Here is an 11,291-nt window from a genome sequence, read left to right as displayed (position 1 = left end):
GGGGCCCGGCGGGAGGGGTGTGCCCGCGGCTTTTCGGGGTGCCCTGACCTCCCATTGTGGCCCCCACCCCCCACCCAGCCCCACAGCAGCTCCGCTGGCACCCGTTGCCTTTTAATGCGTCCGCACAAGGAGCCGGGAGGGGGGCAGCCCCCCAGGGCCCCCGCGCGCAGTCTGCTCGAGGCTCAGCGCGGATCAGCGCCGGGAGCAGGGATGCTCCTCGCAAAGACGCGGCTCTCCTCCCATCTGGCTCCGTCTCCCTCCGGCCCCCCCCCCCGGCGCTAGGTGCCTTCGGCCACCACGTCGGCGTCGCGGGAGGCCCGCCGCTCCTGCGCCAGCTGGGCCACCAGGCTCTCCAACTTGATGAGCAGGTTGCAGCCGAGGAAGAAGATGCCGAAGGCAACGGTGAGGCAGAGCACGCAGAGGACGGCGATCTGGACCGCCTTGGCGAGGGGCTGGCTGCCGGGGTCGCCGCGGGCCGCCCCGTCGGCGGTGGCCAGCGAGCAGCAGGCGCTGACCGCAGCCTCCACCGTCCGCGGGGAGGGGGCCGCCGCGGTGCTGTTCATCCTCCTCCTCCTCCTCCTCCTCCTCGGGGGCTGCTCGGAGCGAAGTGGCAGCGCGCAGGGAGGCGGCTGCGGGTCAGCGACAGACGGGGAGGGTTTAAGTGATGTCAGGCACCGTCCTCGCGCAGCCCGGCGAGTCCTAGCCGCCCGCGGTGCCCCCCTTGCTCCAGGGAGCAGCCTGCCCGGGGGGCTGGCGGCATCTCAGCGAGGGGGCCAGGCCCCACGGGCACCCCCGGCAGCAGAGGAGCCGAAGGGGCTCCTCGGGTGGGCAACTGGGGCTTTTTCTGCAGGAAAGCAGCCGGGGGTTGCCGCCCCGCATCTGACCCCGCGCCCCCCTCCCTCGCATGCCCGCAGCTGCGCTCCGGCAGCGGGATATCGCCAAGCCCACCCCGCCACGGCCCCACGGACACGCCGCCAGGCCCCTCTCAGCTCAGCCTCATCGCCCGTCTCCTCCCCATCCCGCGGACGCCTGCCCCAACCCCCAGCAACACCCAGGACATGATGCGACTCCGGCAAAAAAGGGATGAGGCTCCCACCTGGAAATAACTTTATTACTGTCCCAGAGGAAGCCCACTAGCCCTTCTGCGGGCCCAGAAGGGAAGCACCTCAGCCCCAGGGACGGGACAGTGCCACCAGATAAGACTCGGGCGCTTCGCTCACTCACGACTGGGGCAAGGACGTGCGGCAGCGAGGGTCCTGGTTCGTGCTGCCCACGCCAGGCAGAGCTGCGGGGAACGCGCAGGTCGGTTTAGTGCAGCATCTCCAAAACACCCAGCTCCAGCTCCCAAAGTCCTACTCCAAACGGAAAGGGAAGAGCCACAGGCAGGGACGGGACAAGGCACAGGCACCTCCCCTCCCCTCTGACCATCGCCTTCTCGAGCGCTGCACCCTCCCCGTGGACATGCGGGGCCACACGTGCCGAGCAGCAGGTCCTGCCCCAGGGAGCTCGCGGCGGCTCATCCGACGCAGGACGCAGACCTCGGAGCCAGTTCCACAGGACGAGGGCAAGGGCAGGCTGCCTTGGCCAACGCAGCGGGGCGCTTGCCCCAAACCAGCGGCAACCCACAGTTAAGGGATAGGCCAAGTTCAGCTCCTCGCAGAGGCTTTTTAGAGGGGGAAGAAGGATCTAAACAGAGACTCTGGCCCAAAGAGCTGTGGGGAGGTGACGCTCCCCACCAGCCGTGTAGGAGGAAAGTTGCTTCAGCAGTGCCTGTCCCAGCACCCAGCTCTACAGAGCCAGCGTGTCCTTGATGAGCCGCCGCATGGTGGTGGTGACCGAGGTGCCCAGGGAGTCCGTGATCTGGTAGGAGATCTTGTACAGGTAGGGTTGCACGTCCTTCAGGCTGGTGTCGAAGACGTTGTCCACCTCTGACTGGGTGGGCATCTTGGGCAGGTATTCGTGGCGGTTCATCACCTCGACGATGTTGATGATCTTCTCGCACAGCTTCTCACCCACCTTCTCCCGGCAGATCTGCCTCTCCTGTTCGTTGGCCAGGTTCACCACGTTCACCTTGATGGTCCACAGCTCCCAGGGGATGCACTCGTCGGAGAAGGGCCAGCGCGACTTCTTCTTCTGGTAGAACTCCAGGGAGATCTGCCCCATGCCGTCGCTGCCCGAGCTGCGCAGCGCATCCTGCCGAGAGAGCGCACAGGCCTGCTCAGGGGGGCCGCGGCCTCGCGGGGGGAACAAGGAGCTCACGCCAGCAACACGCAGCTCCAAGCCAACGCGTAGCCGGGACACCGCGAAGATGGTCAAGGGGGATGACCTGATGGCAAGGACACGGCACAGCCCACGTGGAGCTGGCTCAGCAGACCCTGCCGGCTCGCCAGCTCCCCTCCCCGCTGCTCAGCCGCACCCCAGGACGTCCCTGGAGCGCTCGGGGCAGGTGCCTGAGCGCGCGTTACCTTGAACTCCCCAACGGCCTTGCGCAGGGCCCGGTCCAGCTCCTCGGAGGAGACGCGCACGTAGGCGAAGTCGATGAAGTCGCAGTCCACGTCCTGGGTGCCCACGGTGCCGATGGAGTAGGTGCCCTCCTTCTTGTAGTGGAACTTGCCGGTGCTGCGGTGGAGCAGGACGGTGTGCAGCACGGCCAGCATGGCCTCCTCCACCTGCCGGCCCTCCACCGACACCTCCAGCACCTCCGCGCGGCAGTTCATGGCGGCGACGGCTCCGAGCGCGCTCCTGCGGGGCACGAAGCGCAGGCCTGGCGGGCGGCTCTGCCCCTGCCCAGGCCACCACGGCTGAGAGCCCTCTGCCCCCGACTCCCCCCACCACCACCACCTTGGGGGACTCGAAGCTCCCAGACATCCCAGGCCCCTCCCCAGCCCCCCTCCAGAGGGGCCCAGGCGTCCTGCCCCCCCCGACCCCCTCGAGGGGCCCAGGCGTCCTGATCCCCGTCACACCCCTCGAGGGGCCCAGGCGTCCTGCCCCCCCCCGACCCCCTCGAGGGGCCCAGGCGTCCTGATCCCCGTCAGACCCCTCGAGGGGCCCAGGCGTCCTGCCCCCCCCGACCCCCTCGAGGGGCCCAGGCGTCCTGATCCCCGTCAGACCCCTCGAGGGGCCCAGGCGTCCTGCCCCCCCCGACCCCCTCCGATGGCCCCAGGTGTCCTGATCCCTGTCACACCCCTCGAGGGGCCCAGGCGTCCTGATCCCCCCCCCGACCCCCTCGAGGGGCCCAGGCGTCCCGGCCCCTCACCCGCCGCCGGCGCCGTCCCCACTCGCGGCCCGGAACCCACCGTCCGCCCGGGGCCGGGGCGGGGGGCGGGGAAATGGGACAGTCCATCTACGTAGGGGGGTCGGGACACATAATCTCCCGAAAGAGGGGTTTTCCCCCTCCTCCGCCCGCGTCGCCGCCACACGAGGCTCCTCTCCGTGATTATCCCGCCCGGTTGATCTGGTCCAGGCCTCAGTGCGGCCCCGACGGCAGAAACGCGCGCTCGGCCCGCGGAGCGGCCACCCCCCGCCGTCGGCGCCCGCTTGGTTCGCTCCGGCAAGGAGCAGCCATAGAGCTGAGCTGCCCGCGGTGCAGAGCGCCTCATTTCCGGGGGAGGGGGGAGCCCGGGCGCACACTGCCCCCTGGGCTGGAGGCCCCGCGGCGGGGTTCGGGGCGCCGTGACCGCCAGTGACCCCCCCCGCGACCCCGGTGACCCCGGAGTCCCGCGTCCCGGGACGTGGGGGACAGGGCACCGGGGGGGGGGGGGGACGTGGGGCAGCAGACAGGGCTCGGTGTGGGGCCGGGGGACGTAAGGACGGGGGACAGGGCTCGGGGAGCGGGGGCACAGGTACCCCGGGCCGGGGGGGGGCTGGGGACACGGGGACACGGGGACACGGGGAAAGGGGGGTGTGGGCGTCCGGGACAGGGGGACAGTATTCCGGGGGGTGTGGGATGGGGGCGGCATGCGCACGGCGGGGGCAGAGGCTTCCCGGTCCCGTCGGTGCTGTCCCCAGCCCCACACCGCCCAGGCATCCCCGTGGCATGTCCCCACGTGGCCCCCCGCCCCACGCCTGCCCTGTGCAATGTCCCTGCCCCATGGCATGTCCCCATGCGGCCCCCCACCCCATGCCTGCCCTGTGCAGTGTCCCTGCCCCATGGCGTGTCCCCACGTGGCCCCCCCGCCCCATGCCTGCCCTGTGCAATGTCCCTGCCCCATGGCATGTCCCCACGCGGCCCCCCACCCCATGCCTGCCCTGTGCAGTGTCCCTGCCCCATGGCGTGTCCCCATGTGGCCCCCCACCCCACGCCTGCCCCGTGCAGTGTCCCTGCCCCATGGCATGTCCCCACGCGGGCTCCCGCCCCATGCCTGCCCCGTGCAGTGTCCCTGCCCCATGGTATGTCCCCACGCAGCCCCCTCCCTCTGCCACCCCGTGCAATGTCCCCATGCAGTCCCCTGCCCCGTGCAATGGCTCCCCGCAGCCCCCTCCCCGCGCGGCGCCCCGGCGAGGAGGATTTCCCGGGCCCCCGCAGGGAAGCGCGCGCGGCACGCGGGAGCCGCCCGGCGTGCGTCAGACCCCTTTGACTATTGTGCGGGGCCGGGAGCGCCGGGGACGCCGGGCCGGCGGGGACAGAGGCGCCTTGTTGTGCGCCCGGTGCGGGGCCGCGGGCCGTCCCCCGCCGGCCTCAATGTGCCCCTTGTGCGGCACCGGCCTTTGGTGGCTCCAGCAACAGTTGTGCTGCGGCCAGGCCGGCCCCGGCAGCGCGGCGGAAGGAAGGGGACAGCCCTGGGGCACGGGACCGTGCCGTCCTCCCCCCGCCCCCCCGCAGTGTCCCCAGCTCTGGCCCCTCTCCTCCTCCTCAGCATTGCAAGACCGTGGCAAGGTGCCAGGGCCTTGCACCGGGGGCTTTGCACAGTGCCGGGGCCTTGCACCGCGGTGCAGGGGGGGGCGGGGGCTTTGCACAGCGCCGGGGCCTTGCACCGCGGTGCAGGGGGGGCCGGGGGCTTTGCACCACGCCAGGGGCCTTGCACAGTGGTGCGGGGGGGGGGCGGAGGCTTTGCACCGCGATGCAGGGGGAGCCGGGGGCTTTGCACAGCGCCGGGGCCTTGCACCACGGTGCAGGGGGGGCCGGGGTCTTTGCACCACGCCAGGGGCCTTGCACCGTGGTGCAGGGGAGGGGCGGAGGCTTTGCACCGCGATGCAGGGGGGGCCGGGGGCTTTGCACAGCGCCGGGGCCTTGGTGCACAGGGAGCCGGGGGCTTTGCACAGCGCCGGGGCCTTGCACCGCGGTGCAGGGGGAGCCGGAGGCTTTGCACAGCGCCGGGGCCTTGCACCGCGGTGCAGGGGGAGCCGGAGGCTTTGCACAGCGCCGGGGCCTTGCACCGCGGTGCAGGGGGAGCCGGAGGCTTTGCACAGCGCCGGGGCCTTGCACCACAGTGCAGGGGGGGCCGGAGGCTTTGCACCGCGGTGCAGGGGGGGCCGGGGGCTTTGCGCAGCACCGGGGCCTTGGTGCACAGGGAGCCGGGGGCTTTGCGCAGCGCCGGGGCCCGGGTGCAGGAGGGGGGAGTGGCGCCCGCTCCCCGGGTTATTTTGGGGAGGATAAATCAGGCGGGCGACAGGTGCGGGGCGGCGGGCGCCGCGGGGTGAGCGCCGGTTCAAGGGCAGCGGGGCCGCGGCGTGGGCGACGTGTGGCTCCGCGCTGTTCCCGGCCGCTGCAACCGGAGCCGCGGGGCGGCCGGCACCCGGCCCGGGGCACCCGCGGGTGCTGCCCCCCCGCCCCTGGACGGCGCAGAGTCACGGCCAGCCAGGCGCTTTCTTCCAAATTTCCATATATTAAATATAGAATATATTAATTGGAGGAAAGGGCAGAGGGGAGGGAGACCCATCGGGTAAATCCAAAGGGGGATACACAAATATAAATGTCGATTTTTTTTTTTTGGTTGCTGTCAGTTTTTACGTACAAGTTTATATACAGAAAAAGGCCCCCCCAAAAAAAAGAAAAGAGAGAAGAGAAGGCGAGGGAGGAGGCCAGGCGGCCGGGGCCATCCGCGCCCTCGCCCGGCCTCTCCTCCCACGCTCTATGTACAGGGCTGAGCTCTCGGTATTTACAACGCGGGAATTTTTACAATTAAAAAACAACAAAAAAAAAAAAAAAAAAGGGAGAAAGGGAGAGCGGGAGGCGGGTGCCGGCCCCGGGGCGGCCGCGCCGGGCCCCCGCAAGGCACGTGCGGGCGGCCGGGGGCCGCTCAGAAGGGCAGCGTGTCCATGAAGATCTTGTCGACGATGGGCGGCGGCGGCACCAGGTCCTCCAGCTTCAGGTAGAAGATGCGCTGGAGGCCCTGGGTGCAGAGGGTGCGCAGCTCCGGCAGCTTGCCCAGCAGCTTGGAGAGGCCGCCGGGGCGGCCGGGCTCGGGCGCCGCCGCCGCCGCCGCCGCCGCGTGGTCCTTGAGGCAGCTCACGATGCGGTTCTGCAGCTCCTCCACCCGCTTCGGCTCCTTGAGCCCGTGGCGGTCTGCGCGGGGAGCGGGCGCCGTGAGCCGCCGCGGGGCGGGCGGGGACGGGCACGCGGGCGCTGGCTCGGCGGGGACGGAGCTCGATGCAGTGGTGGGGACGGGGACCAGTGCAGCAGTGTGGCGGGGACTGATGCAACGGAGAGATGGGGACCGGTGCAATGGTGGGGACGGGGACCGGTGCAATGCAGTGCTGTGGTGGGGACCAGGACCAATGCAGTGGCGGGGATGGGGACCGGGACTGGTGCAATGGTGGGGACAGGGACTGGTGCAATGGTGGGGATGGGGACTGGTGCAATGGTGGGGACGGGGACCGGTGCAATGCAGTGCTGCGGTGGGGACCAGGACCAACGCAGTGGCGGGGATGGGGACCGGGACCGGTGCAATGGTGGGGACAGGGACCAGAGCAATGCAGTGCTGTGGTGGGGACCAGGACCAACGCAGTGGCGGGGATGGGGACCGGGACTGGTGCAATGGTGGGGACAGGGACTGGTGCAATGGTGGGGACCGGGACCGGTGCGAGGCAGTGCTGTGGTGGGGACCAGGACCAACGCAGTGGCAGGGATGGGGACCGGGACCGGTGCAATGGTGGGGACGGGGACCAGTGCAATGCAGTGCTGTGGTGGGGACCAGGACCAACGCAGTGGCAGGGATGGGAACCGGGACCGGTGCAATGGTGGGGACGGGGACCGGTGCAATGCAGTGCTGCGGTGGGGACCAGGACCAACACAGTGGCAGAGATGGGGACTGGGACTGGTGCAATGGTGGGGACAGGGACCGGTGCAATGCAGTGCTGCGGTGGGGACCAGGACCAACACAGTGGCAGAGATGGGGACTGGGACCCGTGCAATGGTGGGGACGGGGACTGGTGCAATGGTGGGGACGGGGACCAGTGCAATGGTGGGGACGGGGACCAGTGCAATGCAGTGCTGTGGTGGGGACCGGGACCAACGCAGTGGCAAGGATGGGGACCGGGACCGGTGCAATGGCCAGGACGGGGATGGGATGGGGACCAGCGCAGCGGCGCGGGGCCGCCCGCTCACCCGTGATGATGACGAGGGCGGCGAGGCAGGAGAAGGAGGGCACGTCGACGTTGAGGCGGTGCAGGCTCTGCGAGAACTCGAGGATGGCGTCGATCCAGTCGCCGAAGCCCCGCACGCACTGCAGGCGGTGCAGCACCACGCCGTTGCAGAAGATGAGCTTGCCCTCCTCGGGCTTGGAGCTGCGGGGCGGAGCGGGGCGCCGTCAGCGCCGGCGCGGCCCGCCGCCGGCCCGCGCGCCGCCCGCCGCCCCGTCTCACCGGTAGGCCAGGCGCAGGATGAAGAGCTCCAGGAAGGCGGATTCCAGCAGCAGGTCCTGGTCCTCGCGGGGCAGCTCGGCAAAGCCCTGGATCTTCTCGGCCCACTTGCGGATGACGTCCATGGAGCCGGTGAGCAGGTCGTAGAACTGCTGCACGTCCACCGAGTCCTCCTTCTCGAACTGGCACGGCACCGACTCCTGGAACTGCCGCCGCGGGGACGCGGCCGGGGCCGGGGCCGGGTCAGGCGCCGCCAGGGCCGGGTCAGGCGCCGCCGGCCCGGGGCAGCCCGCGGCGCACGGGGACGCCCGCGGCGCCCGCCCTACCTTGGAGTAGTCGAGCTTGGTGGCGCTGGGGATGGAGTCGATGTGCGCCCGCACCAGCGAGGTGATGAGGCTGACGGGCGACGCGTCCTGCGGCTGCTTCGGCTTCGAGGGCAGCCGGCCCCGGCGGCCCTTCAGGCTGTCGGTGCGGACCACTGCGGGCAGGAGGCGGCGTGAGGATGGGGCACGGCATGGCTGCGGGGACCCCCCGGCACAGCCGTGCACCCAGCTTGGCCGTGCAACGAGTTCAGCCATGCAAGGAGTTCGGCGTTGCAAGGAGTTTGGCCGTGCAGCGAGTTCGGCGTTGCAAAGCCTCCCCCCACGCAGTGAGTTTGGCGTTGCAAAGCCTCTCCCCACGCAGCGAGTTTGGCGTTGCAAAGCCTCCCCCCACGCAGCGAGTTTGGCGTTGCAAAGCCTCCCCCCACGCAGCGAGTTCGGCGTTGCAAAGCCTCTCCCCACGCAGCGAGTTCGGCCTTGGCGATGACTTGACTTTGCAACGCGTTCAGCCGTGCGACGAGCCCGGCTGCTCTCGGCACCGCTGCCCGGGGCGGGCAGGGCGCCGGGCGCAGGGCACGCGCCTCCCTGGCCCGGAGCCCGCGCGAGGAGGGGGCCCGCGGCCGGCGGCGCCCCGCCGTACCTTCTTTGACCATGCCCACGGCCAGGCACTTCTGGAAGCGGCAGAACTGGCAGCGGTTCCGGCGCCGCTTGTCCACGGGGCAGTCCTTGTTGGCCAGGCAGATGTACTTGGCGTTCTTCTGCACCGTGCGCTGCGAGCGGGGAAGCGAGGCTGAGCGCGGGGCGCCGCGCCGGGCCGGCCCCGCCGCGCCGTGCCGCCCGGCCCGCTCACCTTGAAGAAGCCCTTGCAGCCCTCGCAGGTGCGCACGCCGTAGTGCTGGCAGGACGCGTTGTCGCCGCACACGGCGCAGCGGCCCTCGCCGGCCCCGGGGCTCCGCGGCTTGCCGGGGGCCAGCGCCGGCGGCTCCAGCAGCGGCGAGGCCGGCGGCAGCCCGCCGAAGCCCCCGGGCGAGCCCTGCGCCAGCGCCGAGGCGTCCGGGGCCGGCGGCGCCTTGGGCGGGCCGGGCACCGCCGGCCCCACGGCGAAGAAGGGGGGCTGGCACCCGGCACCCTTGGGCGCCTCGGCCCAGCACCGGCCGCCCTCGTAGCTCTGCGGCGGCGGCGGCGGCGAGTAGGCGCCGAAGGAGCTTTCCCACGCCGGCGCCGGCGCGGAGCAGGGGCTGCCGTAATAGTCCGAGCCGCTGGACGACAGGGTCTCGTCCAGCTGGGAGCCGAAGGCGCCGGGGTAGCAGCCGTACACCTGGAAGTCCTCCAGCTTGAAGGCGGCGGGCTGGGCGCTGGCCGGCAGCTGGTAGAGGAAGGCGTCGAACTCGCCCGCGTAGCTCTCCATGAAGGTGCTGAAGCTGGGCAAGGCCGGGGCGGCCGCCAGCTCGGCGCCGGCCGAGGCCGCCGGGAACTTGCCGCCGGCGTCGGGGCTCAGCAGGTCGGCGGGGTAGCGCTCGCCGGGGCCGGCGCCGGGCGAGGCGGTGCCATACTGCGCCTGGATGCAGGGCATGGCTGCGGGGAGAGCGGGGCGTCACGGCGGGGTCGCTCGGGCCCCCGGGCGCTGCACGCTCGGAGCGAGCTGGGGGGGCTCCGCGCCGCCACCACCGCCCCTGGGAACCTCCGTGCACCGTGGGACCCCCGGGTGCTGCGTGCACGGAGCGAGCTGGGGGGGCTCCGTGCTGCTACCACCCACGGGAACCTCCGTGCATCACAGGACCCCTGGGTGCTGCATGCACGGAGCGAGCTGGGGGGCTCCGTGCTGCCACCACCACCCCTGGGAACCTCCATGCACCGTGGGACCCCCGGGTGCTGCGTGCATGGAGCGAGCTGGGGGGGTCTGCGCTGCCACGGGAATCACCCCCTTGTGCAAGCGGCCCGAGGGATGTGATGCTCCCGCCGACAGGCAGGGAAGGGGCAACCGCTGCGGCGAGCCGGGCAAAGGGGCTGCCCCCGGGCCGGGCGGCCGGCGGGATGCAGCGGCGGCGGCCGGGCCGGAGCAGCCGGCGAGCCGCCGCCGTCCGCGGGAAAGGCCAGGGCGCAGCCGCTGGGCGGAAGGGACGTAGCCCGAAACGCCGGGTTAGCGAAGCCGGGGAAGGCGAGGAGGCAGGAAGGCGCCCGGCGGGGCGGGCTGCGCACCGGGGGCTCGACGGGAAAGCGGCAGCGGAGCCCCCGCGGCGCGAGCCCCGCTGGCAGCGCCGCCGGCAGCGCCCTCGTGACGGGGCGATCGTGTAATCCATATCGCAGACCTTTAAAGGTCACGTTGCGCCCGGCGCCCGCGCCAGGCCCCGAAGCTTTGCCGCTGCCTCCAGAAAGCTGACACCCGCCCCGAGGCCGGGAGCCGCGGGCGGGCGCCCCGTGCCGCCGCCTGCGCGGTTCGCCAAGCGCCCGGGCACCGTTCCGCACCGTTGGCTTATTCCAACGCGCTCGCCCTTCCCGGCCTGATCCCGCGGCCGCGGCACCTTGCGGCATCGCCCCCTCCGCCCCCGGCTGTAAAGTCCCACCGCAGCGCTGGGGACGCGCCAGGGGCCCGCGGCCGGCGGCGCCCGCGGCAGGCGCTGCGCGAAGGGCTGTGCGCGGGTGCGGGAGCAGGGTGCTGGCGCGGGCGGGCTGGCGGCCGCCCCTGGCACCAGGCCCGGCCCAAGGGCGGCCGCGGCACGGGGAAACGCCGCCAGCACCCGGCCGCCGCTGCACCTGCTGCGCGGCAGGGCCAAAACCGCCTGCCAGGGGCCTGCCCGGGCGGCAGAGCCCGCAGCGAGGGGTGCGCAGCGGCACCCCCTCGGCACCACCCCCGTTGCAGCGCCCGCAGCACCCCTTGCACGATGACGCCCCTGCGGCAGCGCCCGCGGCGCCGTGTACGTGGCAACACTCCCGCAGCAGCGCTCAGCGGTGCGCCGGCACAGGAATACCCCCGGCGCAATGCCCGCGGTGCCCCTCGCGCCACGCTGCCCCACCGGCGGTGCCCGCGGCTTCGCAGCCCGCTCCGAGCCCGGGCACCCAGCGGCCTCTCTGCTGCAGGCCCACGGCGCAGTGCCACGTTTGGGGACAGCTTCGTCCCCTCATGCGCGCGGGGCCCGTGCACCCTCCAGGGTCTCCCTGGGGTCCAACCCG

General features: G+C 72.0%; 2 protein-coding genes across 4 annotated transcripts; both read right to left on the bottom strand.

Annotated features, from left to right (window-relative positions):
- Positions 1–1,084: 1,084 nt before the first annotated feature.
- Positions 1,085–3,506, bottom strand: ATG101 (autophagy related 101). Of its 3 annotated transcripts, none has more exons than XM_062597323.1 (3): positions 3,297–3,506; positions 2,466–2,742; positions 1,085–2,193 (listed from the first exon to the last, which is right to left on the bottom strand). In XM_062597323.1, exons 1-3 carry the CDS (start codon positions 3,341–3,343, stop codon positions 1,789–1,791), a joined length of 729 nt encoding a protein of 242 aa, XP_062453307.1. In that variant the 5' UTR covers positions 3,344–3,506; the 3' UTR covers positions 1,085–1,788. The 3 variants fall into 3 exon arrangements, with proteins under 3 accessions (XP_062453307.1, XP_062453308.1, XP_062453306.1); XM_062597324.1 differs by having other exon boundaries at positions 3,257–3,312; XM_062597322.1 differs by lacking the exon at positions 3,297–3,506 and adding an exon at positions 3,257–3,276 and having other exon boundaries at positions 2,466–2,783.
- A 2,299-nt stretch (positions 3,507–5,805) lies between these two features.
- NR4A1 (nuclear receptor subfamily 4 group A member 1) lies at positions 5,806–10,799 on the bottom strand. The gene is made up of 6 exons (XM_062597236.1): positions 8,971–10,799; positions 8,761–8,890; positions 8,127–8,278; positions 7,804–8,006; positions 7,547–7,725; positions 5,806–6,505 (listed from the first exon to the last, which is right to left on the bottom strand). Exons 1-6 carry the CDS (start codon positions 9,691–9,693, stop codon positions 6,240–6,242), a joined length of 1,653 nt encoding a protein of 550 aa, XP_062453220.1. The 5' UTR covers positions 9,694–10,799; the 3' UTR covers positions 5,806–6,239.
- Positions 10,800–11,291: the final 492 nt, after the last annotated feature.

This window comes from Rhea pennata, chromosome 29, assembly GCF_028389875.1.
Source record: "Rhea pennata isolate bPtePen1 chromosome 29, bPtePen1.pri, whole genome shotgun sequence".
Lineage (NCBI taxonomy): Eukaryota > Metazoa > Chordata > Aves > Rheiformes > Rheidae > Rhea > Rhea pennata.
This window is presented reverse-complemented; position numbering and strand designations above follow the sequence as displayed.